This window comes from Hippocampus zosterae, chromosome 5 (genome assembly GCF_025434085.1).
Source record: "Hippocampus zosterae strain Florida chromosome 5, ASM2543408v3, whole genome shotgun sequence".
NCBI lineage: Eukaryota > Metazoa > Chordata > Actinopteri > Syngnathiformes > Syngnathidae > Hippocampus > Hippocampus zosterae.
This window is the reverse complement of record NC_067455.1, coordinates 17,483,142-17,501,164: the sequence shown is the minus strand read 5'-3', so window position 1 is coordinate 17,501,164 and position 18,023 is coordinate 17,483,142. Positions and strand designations below refer to the sequence as shown.

The 18,023-nt window shown below is 42.7% G+C and overlaps 2 protein-coding genes across 7 annotated transcripts; one reads left to right on the top strand and one right to left on the bottom strand.

The window, feature by feature from the left end:
• Positions 1–2,481: 2,481 nt before the first annotated feature.
• cnot10 (CCR4-NOT transcription complex, subunit 10) lies at positions 2,482–15,845 on the bottom strand. Of its 4 annotated transcripts, none has more exons than XM_052066558.1 (19): positions 15,640–15,845; positions 13,514–13,605; positions 11,583–11,744; positions 11,193–11,343; positions 10,933–11,072; positions 10,238–10,312; positions 10,071–10,154; positions 8,976–9,069; positions 7,809–7,958; positions 7,157–7,359; positions 6,757–6,878; positions 6,426–6,605; positions 6,035–6,115; positions 5,547–5,660; positions 5,323–5,453; positions 4,756–4,791; positions 4,438–4,565; positions 4,047–4,122; positions 2,482–2,854 (listed from the first exon to the last, which is right to left on the bottom strand). In XM_052066558.1, exons 1-19 carry the CDS (start codon positions 15,653–15,655, stop codon positions 2,712–2,714), a joined length of 2,178 nt encoding a protein of 725 aa, XP_051922518.1. In that variant the 5' UTR covers positions 15,656–15,845; the 3' UTR covers positions 2,482–2,711. The 4 variants fall into 4 exon arrangements, with proteins under 4 accessions (XP_051922518.1, XP_051922514.1, XP_051922515.1 ...); XM_052066554.1 differs by having other exon boundaries at positions 8,976–9,093; positions 15,640–15,844; XM_052066555.1 differs by having other exon boundaries at positions 4,756–4,788; positions 8,976–9,093; positions 15,640–15,844.
• On the top strand, positions 13,985–17,968 carry calhm6 (calcium homeostasis modulator family member 6). 3 transcript variants are annotated; one of them, XM_052066596.1, is made up of 4 exons: positions 13,985–14,073; positions 14,181–14,253; positions 16,677–16,806; positions 17,522–17,968. In XM_052066596.1, exons 1-4 carry the CDS (start codon positions 14,055–14,057, stop codon positions 17,816–17,818), a joined length of 519 nt encoding a protein of 172 aa, XP_051922556.1. In that variant the 5' UTR covers positions 13,985–14,054; the 3' UTR covers positions 17,819–17,968. The 3 variants fall into 3 exon arrangements, with proteins under 3 accessions (XP_051922556.1, XP_051922555.1, XP_051922554.1); XM_052066595.1 differs by having other exon boundaries at positions 17,402–17,968; XM_052066594.1 differs by lacking the exons at positions 13,985–14,073; positions 14,181–14,253 and having other exon boundaries at positions 16,235–16,806; positions 17,402–17,968.
• The last annotated feature ends 55 nt before the right edge of the window (positions 17,969–18,023 follow it).

Here is an 18,023-nt window from a genome sequence, read left to right as displayed (position 1 = left end):
CAACCAATCACAGCCCCCGGCTTAGCTGGCGGCCGGAAATCGATCTTGATCCAATGACTGGACGTTTTGTTACGCTAAGGCCCGCCTTGCTGGTGGAAAAAAGTATCGTGTGTTTGTTTGCTAATAAAGCCATTGTACCACAGCTCTTCGAGTATTTCACTTCGTTTGGTCGTCGCTCCTTATAACTGGTGACCCTTCGCCGTTCTCAACACGCCCTCAAGACTCAGGATGTCGACAACTCCACCGCCTTCCAACGCCAACGGCCAGCTCCCGACCCAGTCGGAACCGCAGACGCCGTCCAACAACAACCTCACAATCCACGCTGTCTCAGTGAAACTGCCGCCCTTCAGCACTCAGGAACCCGTTTCCTGGTTTCGCCGGGCCGAGGTACAATTCCGCCTCCGAAAAGTCACAGATCCGAGAACAAAGGCGCACTACGTCTTAGAAGCCATCCCCGACAGCGTTTTCCAGCACGTTTCGGCATGGTTGGACCAGCAAGACGACGAAATCACGTACGACTCATTGAAAGATCACCTGCTGAAAGAGTATACTCTTAACGTCAGCGCCCGCGCCAAACGACTGCTCGCCATGCCCAGTCAAGATCTAGGCGATCGCACAGCTCTCAGTTTGTGGAACGAGATGCAGTCACTCGCCCGACTACCCGGCACCGATCCGTCTACAGGCCAGCCTCGCAAAGTCGACCTCATGCGCGAACTATGGCTACAGTCCATCCCGTCCTCAGTTCGCGCCGCCCTCCACGACGCCGATACGCTGTCAATGTCCGCACTAGTCGCCAAAGCCGATGACCTGATTACCCCGGCCAAGACGCCGCCGACTCTACGGCCTATCTCGCCGATCTCCGACGCACCGTCGGAAGGTACCGACCCGTACTCCAGACCTGCCAAGACCAGCGCAACAGACGAGTACCGAAGTCGCTGTTAACCTGTACTCACGTTTTCGTGAGGAACGACGCCCACCGCCCGCCTCTAACTCGACCATACCGCGGCCCGTACGCCGTGGAGCAACGTTAACGACAAGGCCTACCGCCTCAACATCCATGGTCGACCGGATTGGGTCTCAATCGACCGCCTGAAACCGGCCTACCACAACGACGACGAACCCGCGCCGCTGACCATCACTCGAGCCGGACGCGCCGTCCGCCCGCCTGCACACCCAACCGTGAACTTTCATTACCATCTAAATACGGACTCTCGTACTCTGCCTGCCAAGGACTTTCTAACAGGGGAGTATTTGTAGCAACCACAAATGCCCTCTGAGGACTCCGACAGTTGAATTTCGTGCTGTGAGACTGATCAGCCAATCGGCGCCCCCGCTGTCGCTCGCTACCAACCAATCACAGCCCCCGGCTTAGCTGGCGGCCGGAAATCGATCTTGATCCAATGACTGGACGTTTTGTTACGCTAAGGCCCGCCTTGCTGGTGGAAAAAAGTATCGTGTGTTTGCTAATAAAGCCATTGTACCACAGCTCTTCGAGTATTTCACTTCGTTTGGTCGTCGCTCCTTATAATACTTATGATACATATTTGAGACGGAGTACACATTTGCACAAAACTGATTATAAAAGCTTATACAGTAACATTCATCAACATTGCCTTCTGAGAGAAGCTAAGAGGCTTGACAGAAGACGGCTCTCACTTGACTTGTAGGCTTGTTGACTTGTTAACTCGGAGACTCTACTGCTGGAGATGCTGACTGTGTAGCAGTTATTTAAACTGGAGAAAAATTGGGTCGCACTATGATGTTCATCTTGTCTTGTTAGTTGAAATAGATTTTTTTTAAAAAATCAGCCAATGCTTTTTTTGTTGTTTATTTGTGAAGGAAAAAAAAAATTCGGCTGTCACTTCAGTCTTTGTCAAGGCTGTCACTGCTTCTTTGTGACAGGTCTAAAAAAAAACTGACCGGGTTAGGAAATCTTCAAACTACCGGCGTGTTAAAGCTACAAACTAACCTCCCTGCTGTCCCCATTGAAGCAGTGTGTCCCTGTTGATGTCTTCGACGTGCAGGCTTACATGCTAACTTTCAACTGACTGGAATGTATCCATCCATTTTCTGAACCGCTTTATCCTACCAAGGGCCATGGGGGGTGCTGGAGCCTATTCCAGCCGTCTTCAGGCAGTAGGTGGGGGACACCCTGAACCGATTGTCAGCCAATCACAGGGCACACAGAGACAAACAACCATGCACGCTCACAATGCGGGACAATTTGGAGTGTTCAATCAGCCTGCCATGCATTTTTTTTCGAATGTGGGAAGAAACCGGAGCACCCGGAGAAAACCCACGCAAGACCGGGGAGAACATGCAAACTCCACACAGGAACCCACGACCTCTGCAGTGTGAGGTCGACACTGGACCACCAGGTTGCCTAACTGGAATGTACCGGTTTGAAATAGTCAAAGCAACTGATGAACTCAATCCAGCAACACAAGGACAGAATAACACTGTAAAACAAAGAGTCAAACATGGTATAGTAAATAAAATTTTATTTTTTTGATTCAGGCCAAGAGGCAAAATGAATTAAAAATGAGGATGACCTCAGTGAGCCTCAGTCTATGATCACTTCTCACATCCGGGAGCATTCAGATTTGCATTTCTTACGGCTCTTGATGCTGAAGTCGGAAGCATAATAAATAGCAAGACTCCTCAGAGTGAGTGTGTCAGTGGTCGAATGGGATCATGGTGATTATGGAGGCTCATTTGCGCTGGACTTGTGTGAACGATGAAGGAAGCTGGATTGGCTGCATGGGTTTCTTGCGGGAATCTGGCGACACCCTCTGGACTGCCGGGGGCAGCAGCTGGTTGCGTTTGATGATCTGCAAGGCCAGCTGAGTATTCCCTGAAGACGTGGACACAGGTGATTGATCAGTTTTGAGGCCTCACTCGCATTTTGAACAAATGACGCTTTGGCCTGAGCGCAAAGGCTGCATTCAGACTGCAGGCATCTGATTCAGATCAGATTCCGCCTCAAATCCCATTTTGGGGACTGCCTGTCCATGTAGTTTTTATTTAGCAAGTGTCCAAATCGGATCTGGCCCCGTTCAGACTTTGCCACATCTTTGACGGATCCGACATGTTGCTGCAGCAACGGCATCGGAATGGCAGCGTTCTGCGTGCGTAGTGTTCAACGTCATATCATTGCAATAGTGGCAACACACAAAATACTTTCAGAAATGGACTTGTTTCAAAACATACCCTTCAAGCTTTGCTTGTTTCACGGTTTTTCGCTACAGTTTTTTTAATTTAATTTTTACTCTTGCATTTTTAAATTAAGTTTGAATTGCATTTTACAGCAAGTTTGTTTCGTTAACTTTATTAGTTTTAATCGAGTATTTTGAGTGTAAAATGTATTTTTAAAATAGCTACAGTTAAAATATTGCGTTATAAAGACACACACACAAAACAAAAAAAATCCCAAATGACTCTTCGACCTCCCTTATTGTGTACGCCTGAATAGCAAGAGCAAAATGCAGCTTGCGTATGACGCTGACAAAAACGAAGGACATTTTCAGTCCAATTATTTTTAAAATAAACATTTTAATAACTTCTTCATTTTATTTCATGATTTTCTATCAATATTTATGTTGGGCTGGGGGGTTGTGTTAATTTTCATTAACTATAGTAAAATTCAAATGTCTTTGCGTGGATGTCACTCTTTGAAGCCAAGGGTCACCAACGTGGTGCCGACATGCTTTGGACCGTCCTAAAACTAGCTAACTTGTTTTGAGACAAGTTGTTTTCCTACAAAATTTGTGGAAGATCTCATTTAAAAATGTTTGCAGAAATGTAAAGAAATAAACTGTTGCATATTCATATTCATCTGTTTCTTTATACCGTGCAAAATCATTACCATGATCAATCAGTGTCTTCACATAAATTATCATTCATTATTCATACAAGAGTAACATTATTAAAGGTAATTTGAGCCAAGTATTCTAAATCTGTTTGAATGCAGGCTGCTGCCAGCAATGACTGCCTTGATGTGAGCCAACAGCAGTGAACTTGTTTCAGAAATGGAGGCGGCAACTGACCATTCTGTAGCTCCAAGTAGACTCCCAACAAGATGGCTTCAGGTGGAATCTCCTTAGTGTTCACCATCGATGCAGCCTGAAGACGACAACAAACAACATGAAGTGAAATCCTGGAGGAACAGAACTTGTTAAAAAACAAACTCAGCTAGGCTGTTCTTGAAAAGGCAAGTAAGTTAATCCAAACAATGTACTCTTGAGAAGCGTTACTCTGGGAACCGAGATAATAAATCACACGGGTGGGAATTAATTTAACAAGCTACAGTACAGTGGCAAGAGAGAAATAAAATATTGGACACTGGAGACGCAAAATTGGAAGTGAACCCATGATGCCGATGTAGAAGACATGTCGCTTTGCTCTTCAAGGACCAATCAATGCCGTTTACACGGTTACCTGTTGAAGGCACTTGCGGGCTTTGTCATATTCACTTCGTAAGCAGTACGCGCTGCCAAGGTTGAAGAGCATCATGGCTCGAGCTGAAGTCACACTGCTGGGATAACAAAGGGGGGTCTGCTTGCCTGCTGCAGAGAGAGAAAATACACAAACAGTGACCAAAACTAAGCTTCTACTCTATCATGTGTTTTTTTTTTTAATGCACGATAACCAGTGTCATAAGCTGCTATTTACCATTATTCATAAAACGCAGAAGATTCTGCATTATTTTTGTTTATTGCATTTGTTTGGGTTGAAGCTGAAATAAAATTTACTTACAAGATTCAACAGGTTCGTCACCTTTATCAGAACCTGCTGAGGAAAAGAAAGATGCACATCAAATTTGGTACTTAGTAGAAAATTGTTGAGCAAATCATAAAAAAATGACCTCTGGAAACACCATAACCAGCCGGCAGACAATGCTTAAAGTTGATACTAAATTTGAATCCAAATTGTTCTGCAGCCACACTATGGCAGGTTTATGATATTTCATTTTAAAACTTTTTTCACATTAAAAAAAAATTGTACAAAGCCAACAAGAACAGCTGAACTTTATTTGGGGTTAATGAGCTGGACTTGAAATGTTGGCAGTTTGTGACGACTCCCATTTATGATTTATGTTTGAATGAGATTTGTAAATTCCGAACACAGCCACATCCCCAGGCGCAAGTTGGGTTTAGAACAGACCGTGGCAAGGCTAGAAAATCGTCCCTCAACAGAAGATATACAGTATTTGCAAATTTCCCCAGTGTGGGACGAATAAAGGATATCTTATCTTAACTAGCGTCTAAACACTCAATGTAGTCCTTTTTATTTGTCACCCTACTCATGCGAAAAGTAGCAGACCTGGATCTTGCTCATTGGTCAGCACCCCAATAGAAACGTCGATGACATTCTCTGGGTTGAGGTGTGCGATGGCATCAGAGATCCTGTCCAATGAAATGAGGGCCTCGGCCGCATAGAGGTGACCGAGGAACCTGAAGTCAAAAGCCGAAAGTCAAACGATTCCAATCATGAGGTCGCTAAAGTGGTTGCGTCTTGAGGTCAAGAAGCACTTTCACAGATCTTACTTGAGCGATCCCGAAACCTTGGGTTGGTGGAGTAGTTTCTCAGCGTGGTTTAAAGCCATCAGGTTGTCTCCTAGTGCTAAGGCCACGTAGGCACTGCATGCCAAGATGGAGCACCTACAAGGGACAGATACGACAGCCCAATTACCTGAAGTTTTACACTTCCCGATTTTAAAATGTTGCAACTGGCCTATAATTCGCGGAATGGTTTGGGTCGTGAATACTTGAAAGAAAGGCTGATTGAATATAAGCCCAGCAGTGCTCTCATGTCTGTAGCCTTTGGTCATTTAGAGGAGCCCATAGTTCAAATTCAACTCTCGGAATTACTTCTGAATCAACTGTTGTTTTTAAATGCTCGTCGGTTTTTCGTTTTTGCTTGTGTGAAGAATGTAGAGTTGCCTTGTGTATGAAATAAAGCTGTCTTGCCTTGCCTTAATATTGTATTTGCTTGCACAGCCTTTAGAATGTACAAATAGGACAAGACGAATTACCTGAGGTTTTCCACTTCTTGTTTTCTGAGAGGAGACGATGGCGCCGCGGAGAGTAACCTGTCAGCCTCCTGACCTTTTCCACTGCAAAACGGATGAGGTTTGTCAGAGCACAGGAAAGAGAAGTGACGAGCATACATCGGAGTGACAAGTTACAACACACATGGTTAGGATGTTCACATTCACAAACACTTGTCATTGTCTTGCGCTTTTTTTAAGTGTCAACTTACGATAAACGTGCTGCACACAGCTATTGAGATTCAATTTTTTTTTTTAAAGCTTGATTTGTAAAATAACAGTCCAATAAATTGTGGTAGGTATATTAGTAATGTCTTCGCCATGCATGTGCTTATATTTGTACGAATATCTTGTAGTATGCGTGTGTATGTCAGACCTGCAGGCATCACTGTTCTCACTGCCACTCTCGGTGCTCCCTGACTGACTTGAGCTTTTGGAGTTGTTCTCCATCTTGACGTCCTGCTGTTGATGTTCAGGCAGCAGCAGCAGAGAGTTCCTTAGGCAAATGGCAGCAAACTCCATACTGGCTACCGGAATGGCTGCCGACTGGCCTTCACTGCGAGAGAGACACGCAGAGCAACGTAGAAAATCCAGAAAGGGAATACAATTCAAATGGCGTTAAAATTGCCCTTGCAAGTCCCATCTTTATTTCTCTTGTTTAATCGTATGATAAGATGAATGATGAGGTAGTGAGCTTGAGTACTAACCTGTAAATAGTATTTTGCATGGACTGGGATGCCAACACAATCTTGCGATGGTATCCCTGTCCGACAATTGACTGAACAATGCCTTTTTTACACGGTAAACCTTTGCTCTCTTGTTCTGAACCCTGCAAGCAAACAGTGACAAGAGTCCTATTAGAAAGCAAATAGACCAGACCACAAATATACTGCAGAAAGGTATCAATGATAAAGTAGGGAAAGGTGTTCTCTGTATTAAATATGATCCAGTTTTGAAAGGCATAACATCAATTCTTTTTTTTCTTCTTTAATTCTTTCCAAATGTTAAGATTTCAATACAAGAATACAAAAACACTTGTAGAAAAAGGCACAAGTGCAACACGAAAGTTCATCCCAAAGGAAATCACAGAAATTTGATTTGGCATACCCCTTTATTAGCAGCGATGCAACACTCCGCAAGTCGTAGCCACAGTCGAGGGTTTGAATGGTAAACCTGCACCGCCTCAATCAGACACTCGAAGGCAGCCAGAGGCCTGCCGATGTGCAGCAGCTGGATGCCGCAATTATACAAAAGCTCATAGCGTTTGTTGGCTAGTAGAGCACACATGGGGATACCTGTGAATTTCTTGGCTACAAAAGGACAAGAGAGCAGAAGAAAAGCTCAGTTTTTAAATATAAGCACAACACAATCACTGACCAATGGGCTCTAAATAAACACAGAATTCAAGGGACGCTACAATTCCAAAAAAAACATGCATATTGGTTGACATAAGTCATGGAGGGTGCACGCGCGGGAGTTCGCCCAACCAATTGAAATGTGTTTTGTGGACTTGAAGAAGGCGCTCTTCCGTTTCCCTCAGGAAATTCTTTGGGGGAGGGGCTTCGAGAGGGTGGGGTACCGAAACCCCAGATTCAACCCTTTGTTAATTTTGTGCTATTCACACCCTTCAGATTTTCGCTTAAGTCTCCATTGCAGCAGTGTGTAATTTTCAATAGGCAATCGGACAATCCACAGCACGTGCCACTTTCATGCTTCCGGGGTATAAATGTACTACTTGAACAAAGTTTCTGTCAATCACCTTGTCCATTGCCGCCATCGCCGAGCTGTGCACAAGTGTGGTCGTTTTCTTGTAATGCCTTCTTGAAGTAGAAAATTCCGAGGTTATGTTTCCCCATTGCAAAGTGAATGCAGCCAAGATTGTTCCAGAACATACAACGAACACATTCACCTGGATGGGCACAATTGAAAAGGGAGATGGGAAGAAAACCTTTAATCGTCTCGCAATGGAGAAATTCCCAATTCACAGCAGCAAAGTTTGAAAGGAAGAAGTAGAACAACAAAATATAGGAGCTGCTGGAAAGTCTTTTGAAGCCAAAATAACAAAAAATAACACAACACATGGGACACAGAAAGTCGTGCAATCTTCACCACTTTTCTGCATACACTTTGTTGTCTGAAGGAGTTATAGATGAAAGAGGAGAGGATCAAAGTGTCCTTTCGCCAGTGGATCACAGACGTCATGCTGAAAATGTGCACACGTCTGCAACAAGTTTTGAAAGCAAACACGAAGCTGTAGCGTCCATTGACGAAAAGAGATTAGTTCACTTCTCCTGTCCCACGTAATCCGCTTCAAACTCCAAGCCACGACTCCCAGTTTTACATCCGCATCGGCGCTCTGCGCTGACGCTACTTTCTTCTCATGGTCGGCTTCTCAAGCCTTGCATCCGTCCAGCCGCAGACCGTTCAACAGCACCGATCTCTCCGCTGAACAAAGCAGGGCTGTGAAAAATGCAGCCCATAACAGGCGCAAGACACAAGCGCCCCGGGACATTCCCAGCGCCCCAGCAACGACAGTCAAATGGCGCCGACATTCCTCCCAGTCAAAAACAGTGCTGGTATAAGCACAGAGTTTCCTCCTTGATGAATGTCATGGCCACAAAATGCTGAAAAAAAAGTCCACAGCAGGTCCACACGACGTAAGAACAAACACAAAGTGACAAAACAAACACAAAAACAACAAAAAGAGCAAGGCTCATGAGAGCACTTGCCGACGGCTGCCTACTCGGGCGCCATCTTGGACTTCAAAAAAGTAGGTAAACAACTGAAACCAGAGTTACAGGACACAGAGAATTTGCAAACGGAGAGTAGAAAATGGATTCGCTATAGCATCAGTGGCATGTGAAAACAATGTTCGAACTCGTGCAGAGAAAGACAATCAAGAGAGGAAAAGTATAGTCACAGTTACCTGTTTTGATGGGTCCCAGGTGTTCGGCTATATTGGAACTGTTGAGCAGCTTCACTGCTTTCCGGTAGTTTCCTCTCAGATATTCAAAGTTGCTCTTAAGGAAAAGAGACGGTGCAGACTGACATGGAACAGGAATAAAGGTTCATGAAATGTTTTTAAAAAAAAATTCCATGTCAAAAGGTTTTCAGAGTTTTGATTCCCATTTTACATACCGGTATATCAAAATCAATATCGAAAAAGACAACAGGGATTCCTCGATTTACGACAACATTGCTGCAGTGGTAACAAACAATTCCCAACAAATGTATTGGAACGGCAATCCCATCATTCTCCTACGCAAGTTTTAACATATGAATGCTTTAACATGATAGTAGTCATATTCCTCATTGGACCTCTTACCTTAAGTATGTTTCCTGTAAAATTAAGTGAGTCCGTTTCATTTACACAATACATGCCCGTTATGGCGCATGGTCAAGATGGTACCACGTCTGCCTCAATTTGAGTCAGGAAAGACCGTGGAAAAATCCAAGTATGGTGGTGATCTGGCACGCCTTCTAATGCCACATGATACATTGTCATGTCGATGTCCAAACTAGTTCCTTACACACCATTCCTCACCTCAAAACGTCAGAAACGTTATAAACTGAGGACCTCTCTTACTTAACATGTTATGTGATTGTATATATTCCTGTGAATAAATACAGTTCTGTAATTAAAGTATAGCAAAACTGTTAGATATAATACCTATGTAAATGCTCAGTCTAACATGAAAATGATTCAGTCCTTCAGTTCTTTTATTAAACCAAGCTGATTGATTATTTGATATCGAAATTCAAGCATTTCTCCAATCTGTCCTCCTGCGGTGACGGTATACTACAGAAAATAAAGATTAGACCATCTCTCTTCCACAATCATTCAAGAGAACCTTGGCTGCGTTTTGATGTGAAATTTGCATTGTGTGTATAGCTAGGACGGTCCTAAAGAGCTTCTATATGACGAGAAAATAGTGTACTGGAGCGATTTTAGCATTGTTGTGACATCATAAACATATTCTCTCCTGGGTAACGTGATAATGGGGTTCCAAAAGAGACTCACATTTCCTGCTGTGTTCATCACTGACTTTATCTCCCTTTTACATGCTTTGGAGGATTTCATCTGAATGTGGGCTCTTACTTTGTACTGTAAAAGGAGAGCATGAGTCATTATGGAGGGGAAAGCAGAGTGTCAAGTACAGTATCTAGTTTAGATCTTCTCAAGCATACCTGGTGCATCTTTGATTTAGCTGCCTCAATCATGGCTGAAAACTCCGCCTTCTGGTTCCCACCATCTTTGTTGTTCTGGAAAAGAAACAGGCTTACCATACAGCAAAAAGGAATGGCTGGGCATAATGTTAATCAGTCAAATAAATGTTGAGAATGTTGTTGAATATGTATTATTTGCATCTTGCAGCAAAAGGGAATTCACGACTTGCCCCATCCCGCAAAGGCGCTGTGGATCAGTCTCAACTAGTTTGTGGTCAAAGAAGACCATGACCGACATGCAAAAACACCTCCACATTGGCACAACTGCTCAGGGTAGCTTTATTGTGTTAATTTCGAAAAAGGTCTCGAAAGGAGTTCATTTTCTCCAACATATTATATTTCACTGTGTGTAATGAATCTATGATACAAGATTCCATGATTGAATTGAACTACGAAAAGTTTTGACTTTTCGTCAAGCTCGTCTGACTGTTGCTTGGCATGTTGCCAAGCGGTAAGCTGCGAAAAGGTTCCTTTCTTTGCAGGTGCCCTAAATGTGGCAAGACTAGACAAAGCTGTTGCCTTCTTTCAAATCTGGAAAGAAGGCAACAGCTTCGCAGCTGTAGAGATGTCTCACACTTTGAATGGTCTTCACATCCCTGGTCAGTCTGAATTTGAAAAACTCTGCAAACGTGACTTTCAAGCTTGAAACTGGGTACCTCTCCTTTGCCGTTCTTGTTGCTTCCTTGTACAGAGAGCTTATCCAGCACAGCCAACAGGTGGAGGGCCTTCTCTGGCTGGAACGTGAGCAGGTACAGATCCACCAGCAGGAAACACACAGCCTGAGCAAACTTCTCTTCTAGGACAAATTACAGAATGACTCCATGCCAAACTAGATGGCTACGTGACAAAGCACAATTCACTAACATCTTTACTTTGCAGATTGCATACATTTCAAATGCATTTCACCACAACATACCAAACGGTTCGAGAAATTGGTAGAGCTTCTCCCCGATAGAAATGGCTTCTGAGTACTGCCGCATATGATAGTGGATAATGGCTTGATTGTAGTACAACAAACTATTTTCAACATCATCCAACCCATCAACATCTTCAGTGGCCGTGTGAACCTGAATAAGATAAGATAAGCAACCCTTTATTAGTCTCGCAATGGAGAAATTCCCAATTCACAGCAGCAAAGTTATGAAAGGAAGAAGTAGAACAACAAAATATGGGAGCTGCTGGAAAGGCACTTTGAAGCGATGGATCCAAGGAGGGAAGAGTGTTACGCTATTCCTTACATTTAACTTGAAATTTACAACATTATAAGATGAAAGGAGCTGGAAAAATAGGATCCCCAACCACTTACCTGGGTTTTCATTGCCATTAGGCTTTGCTTAAGGTTTCCTGTGGTAGTCTGACCACTTTTATAAAACTCTACAATGGCTTTATTCAAAGCAATCTTGTAGTCGTCTTTATTCAACTCTTGCAGAGCATCAAGGTGTCTCAAAGACTCGTCATACTTCTTAGCCTGTGAATACAGCGAGGTTGAGAGGGTTACTTTCAAAATGTATTCCGGTACAGGTACCTAGTTAGAAAAAGCACAAACATAATCCAAGTAGCAGAATATTAAAGTAATATAACTTGAATACTTGTCATTACTTTTGAATTACACCATTAACAAATAACACAAAATAAGACAACATAAATTAAATATTGCTACAACATACATTTGTATACAGTGAACCTGCGGGTATTTGCGGGGGTGAGGGACTGTGCCGGCTGACAAAAAGCGAAAATCCATTGATGATAGATAGCCCCTGCTGGGGCACAATAGTGTAAGAGCTCTTGTGTGCCACTGTAAATGATGAAATTTCACTGAACTGGTTAAAAATATATATATAGACGAATAGATGGATGGATGGATGGATATATTCATTCATTCTCCGATCCGCTTATCCGGAGCCTATCCCAACTGTCTGCCTCATGCCGGGGTTTGGCCGGGGACACCCTGAACCAGTTACCAGCCAAACGCAGGGCACAAATAGACGAAGAACCATCCGCGCTCACACTCACACCTCGGGACAATTTTGAGTGTTCAATTAGCCTGCCATGCATGTTTTCGGAATGTGGGAGGAAAGCGGAGTACCCGGAGAAAACATGCAAACTCCACACAGGGAGGCCGGAGCTGGAATTGAACCCGGTATCTCTGCACTGTGAGGTCGGTGCGCTAAACACTGTACCACCGGGCCGCCTATATAAACATATATTTATATTTTTTTCTACCGTATTTTCGCAAATGTAAGACGCACATAAAAGTCTTACATTTTCTCCACAATGGACGGAGCATTGACCAATGCAGGTCACCTTGTGTCTGCAACAAGTTCCGAAATCTGTGAATGCTGTTGTGCAACTTCGATGGAGGGCCCACTTGACAAACTGATGTTGTGCCGACACGTTGCTTATAAAGAGGAAAGGGGAACTTAACTGAGGACAGCATGCGTACGTAAAAGTGGGAAGGGTGGATGTGAAAGAGGACGCTAAAGGCAAGCCCCAAGTAGGTGCCCGTCGGAGCATTGTTCAAACAAACATCCCAAAAATCACACCTACGAAGAGACACTCTTTTACAAAACACAGTTTAAACTGCAAACCATCAGCTTCGCCGAGGACCATGTGAATAGAGCAGCCGCGATTGAATTCAAGCTCAAATAATCCATGGTGCTTGGTGCGTTTGTTTTATGAAATGGCGCCATCTATCCATCTTACTTAGGTGCAGACTTTGCTCCATCACAGCAGGACTCTGACAGCTCAATGTTTTCTTTAGAAATGTTATTTATGACAGATCTTCAGTGAGTGAGTATGTTCCAAACAGTCTCTAAGTGTCAAATGATAAATCATAAAGTTTATCTTATCTTATAATACTCAATACATATTTGAGATGCCAAAATATTAAGTTTACCCAATAATTCGTCTTATTAGCATTGAGAATAATATTCATCATTGTGGCACCCACCATGAAAACCAGCTGTTAATTACCAATGGAACTTCCTTATTAGTAAAGATTTCTCCATTTTTTTGCGAGGAGGGCCCATGTTGTTCATGGAAAACGCTTTTTAGAGGTTCAACTGTTTTTTTTCCCAGTAATTTTTGGGGTTTAAAAAATAATAATCCACAAATTAATTCATACTGTGTGTCAATTATAAGCAAATTTTCACTATTTATAGTGTAGCCCAGTCCCTATCCTGTGTGAATAATGGGGTCATTCGTACAGTTTATCAAAATTAAAATGGGAACACTCACCACAAACGATTCATATGCACTGGCTGCCATTTCTTTCTCTTGGTCTGTCATTCCAGGTGATGATGAGTTGTCATGCTTTGCCTCATTTTGCTCTGATCAGAATGAATGTAAATGTGAGATAATGTGCAAAAAGACAGTTCATAGTTTTGCGTTGCATTTACACTGTACAGTGGTCACATCATCATTATCAGTCATATTGTTTGAGCGTTTTTTATTCATTCATACCCTCCAAATCAATTTGAAATGGGTTTGATATCAACATTGCTTTGTTGACCTTCATCACAAAGCACTCGACAGATGCCTATGAAGTTGGAAATAGAATGTACACCAAGACACAGTTGGGCAACCCAAAGCTCCAGATCTGCTGTGGTCTTTGCAAAATAGAGGAGTAAGAAGAAGTGACTTTTGGCTTTTCCCCATCAGGGGTGGCCACAGCAAGCCACTCATATGGTATATTTTGCACGATTTCTACGGTGAATGCCCTTCCTGACGTCACCCAACAATTTTTTTTATCTGGACTTGAGGAGGGCAGTGGCTACGAATGGACGTGTGGAAGAAAGGTTCTTCAATAAGTATTTTTTAATTAGTTCGTTTTTATTCATTTGAAAATAACAGTTATCATGAAAATAGATTTTTTTTTGGTTGTTGTTTGTCAAAATATGCACAGCTCACGTCTCACAGATCTACAATCGCCTGCAATCACATGTGAAGATGAGGATGATGACACTCACATTAACAAGGTAAAGTGAGGACTTGAATGGCTATTATTTTGTGAACATACATGTTATACCAGGGGTGGGCAAACTATGGCCCGCGGGCCGGATCCGTCCCGTTTGTCTTTTTAATCAGTCCCGCCGAAGATTGGTGCACAATTAAGGTTTGATTGCATTCATTTCTTTTGGACTTGTAATGACAGGTATTTCAACACGAGGCGGTGCAGTTACTTCAAGTTGCAAAGCACAGGGAGGGAGAGGAAGATGAAGAAAGAGGGAGAAAGTAATGACCATGGCAGGGAAAGTGATATGTATCTGATTAAACAAAGCGGGTAACAAAGGAGACGCCTGGAGTCGGAAAGACTCAAATCTATGAGACTTTGAAAAACAAGGAAGCGATTCTTACTCAGTCCGATTCTGGCAATTTCTACGCTCAGAGTGAATTGCTTGTGGCTCGAGTAAATGAACATTTCCTAGAATTGTTTGATTGTTATCATGTTAAAAACTTTCAGCAAAACTGACCGCTAATAAGAGTCGGAGAGCAGTCACATGTGTAGAGCGTGAACAACAGGGGGCTCAGTACACGTCCTTGAGGAGAACCGGTGCCGAGTGTGATGGTGGAGGAGAATGTATACATATATACATACAAAGACATTGTGCTATCTTCTTAGAAATGAAGAAGAAATGTTCTACTTTTGGCCCGGCCCTCCACAATATTTTCTGCTTCTCATTTAGCCCCCCCGGGAAAATAATTGCCCAACCCTGTGTTATACTGTCGGATGAAAGTCTTTTTTTTTAAGTCAGGCTTACAGCTGACTGCACGTGATGAAATTCATGACGTCATAAAGAAGAAGCCTCATTCTTAGGTTCCTGCAGGTGGATAATTTCACTTTTGCTTCATGCACGATTTCTCATATCACCATCGACTATTTTATTTGAAAGTAAACATTTTTGTTGCATGCAGATTTTTTCCTCTCTGGAGTAGTTAACTGACTTCGTAATTGTCAAATGCTAGTTTACATTAATACAATATATTTTTCTTTAATCGTGTATGAAGTGTCACCTCACTTTCGATCTTATAAAGGGTTCGGTGTGGTCACTTTTGAGCATTCAAGCTTGCAAGTACCTTCTCTTTGCAAGTATTCTTAAAACGTTTGGGAGGTCAGCAGGCATGTCATCATCGAAGCTGAAAGTTAACGAGGTGCAGAAATGCTACGTAGCCAAACAGCTCGGCAAAACATACATATCTAAAAAATGAACCGTAGCATTGGTAGTCAGGTACAAAATAAGTTAATAACCACAGGACTGACAAACTGAATCGAAGTCCATCTTCTCACGGATCGTATCCCAAGTTTAAGTGCTGGTTCAACTCCTTTGACTTGCTAACTGGCTAACGTTAACCGATGCCCTTACCTGTGTTTTCTGCCATGTTTTGACCTTTCTCACTTCAGATAGAGATGCGCAATCTGCATGTAAAATGAAATAAACCTTCGATTCAACTGATTTGCGGACTACGCGTAAATAATTTAATCACAAGGGACCACTGTCTTCTGCATTGAAGATCGCTCCAACAACAAAAAAATCTGTCGCGTTTCATATGCTTCTTTGTGGGTAGTGTGCAGTTTGCAACTAAGGGGTAAAAATAAAGTAGCGTCCTCTGTGGGTTGGAGTGAAAACAACTCTAATCAACCCACAAACGCTTAACGTTGGACGCGAAACAATAACATTGTCAATTGTTATAACAATTTTATAATTTCAGGACAACACGGATGATGATCAGACATCAGAGCGTACATTCAGCAGCACATAAAGTTTTGATTCCATAGTTCACTCGTAATGTGTTTGGAAATTGAGGCACAAACATTTTAGCATGAATTGCGACTTTTCAATAGAGCTGTAACTATATACTCATGAATAAACCATTGCTAGATAGTTGACACCTGCGGGTGTTGGTGGTTTGATGGGGAGGAGGAAGAAGACTGCCTTGTGATGTCACACACGCTTACATTTAAAAAAAAGTCGCACGGCAGTCAGTCAGAGATGGACAAGTTTAATGCAGTCCTGAAGATTGCAAACAAACAGACTAACCTTGGTTTTGGGTTCGTCTCCTTGTTGACGGCTGGAGGAGAGCAGATCTTCTCCTCGGTGCTCTTCAGGTGTCCTTGCAATGAGCTGAACTTCCTGTACGGCATGGTGTTCCTTCTGGTGCCTGCTCTGGCTCTACTACTGCTGGCTTACATCTTAAGTAAAAAAATGTGGAAGATGATGACAGGGTTTTGCCAACATGGAACTAATTGGTCCTGCTGCAAGAGGATATCTCACTGTCTAAAGATAATCTTTCAGATCAGCACCACAGCGCTGGTGGCACCATCCAGTTGGATAGCCGTGGCTCTGCTAAATGGGAACTACTTTGAGTGTGCAATGACAGGTCTCAACGTGACTGATTACAGTGAGCGTCTCTGTGGAGGTGCCACCTCTCTGGTCGAGTGTCGAAAGGAACTCCACAAGTTCCCTTGTGGGAGAGGCAGCAGTATCAATGACAGAGAAGCTGTCCTGCTCAACATTAGGGCTCATTCACAGGTGAGTTTTCAGGTACGGTACTCTAAAGCAATGCTCAGCTTTAAACCGTATTTCATCCTTGAAACATGGGAATGTACAGTATATGCTAAAATAGTAGAAAAAAAACTACAAAAAGCACCAAGTCAATACAGTTAAGTCTTTATACACCAATGGAATGGATTAATTTGAAATAAAACAATCATGCCACTTAAGTGCAGGCTTTCAACAGAAGAGGAATTACATTTTTTAATTGAAATTAATTAAAATTAAAATGGCACATTTTAAAATATAACTGTGTTTTATACTTGGATAAAAATCCTTGATCCTCAACTCTGGAGATCCGGCACTCAACCACACTCATCACACCTTGAGTAGTTGTTCAAAGTATGCATTATGTTAATTAAAGTGGCTTACAACAGTATTAAATATACTTTTTAGTCATAAAAACAACAACAAAATCTGGGCCTTCTACCCTACTATATTTTAATATTGGTCATGAAGGTGATTTATTTACCGTTTCGAAATGAGAAATTAAAACCTGTGCTGAAATGATTCAATTCAAATGTAAACATTCCATTTCCTCTTGTTCTACATGTTGTGTTGCCAACATTTACAGATCCTTGGCTGGCTGTTGATTGCATCTGTCATGTTGTCCAACCTTTTGTTGACCTGTTTGGCTCGGTGCACGTCGCCCGTCAGCTACCTACAGCTCAAATTTTGGAGGGTTTATTCTCAGGAAGAGAGCAACCTCATGGACTCCTACAGAATGATCCATGCCAAAGAATTAGCAGAGAGAAACCTGGAAAGTTTCTTCAAACAAACAATGCCCCGACATGTCGTCACTCCCTCCAACAAAGATTGGGAGAAAATCTCTGCGCTCTACAAATTCAGCACCAAAGACTACTACTACAGCACGTTACACAAGTATGTGGAGACAGGGATGATGCCAATGGCCTCAGTTAAATCAATGGAGACACCTGCAGACAATCCCGCTGTTCTTAATTTTGTGGATGAAGGTGGGGTGGGCTTGTAAGGATGTCTGCCGGGCACCCTTATTTTAGACTTGCGTTTGCCAAAATACTGGCTATGTTTTGAAAAAGCATGTTTAGGTTCAGTCAGGTAACATGAATACATAGTGTATTTTCATATACTTGTGAAAATAAAGTCTGAGATGTACAGTCTACATGCTCTGTGGTTTTAAGTAGGCCAAACGTGGTGATCAACTCCACATTGTGTAT

Coding starts and splice junctions, on each gene's coding strand:
- cnot10 (XM_052066554.1), bottom strand. Junction 6,879..7,156: donor GCATCGCTGCTAATAAAGGG/GTATGCCAAATC, acceptor GTTTGCTTGCAG/GGTTCAGAACAAGAGAGCAA. Junction 2,855..4,046: donor CTACTTGGAGCTACAGAATG/GTCAGTTGCCGC, acceptor CCACGTCTTCAG/GGAATACTCAGCTGGCCTTG.
- calhm6 (XM_052066594.1), top strand. CDS start 16,267: ATGGACAAGTTTAATGCAGTCCTGAAGATTGCAAACAAACAGACTAAC. Junction 16,807..17,401: donor ACATTAGGGCTCATTCACAG/GTGAGTTTTCAG, acceptor CAACATTTACAG/ATCCTTGGCTGGCTGTTGAT.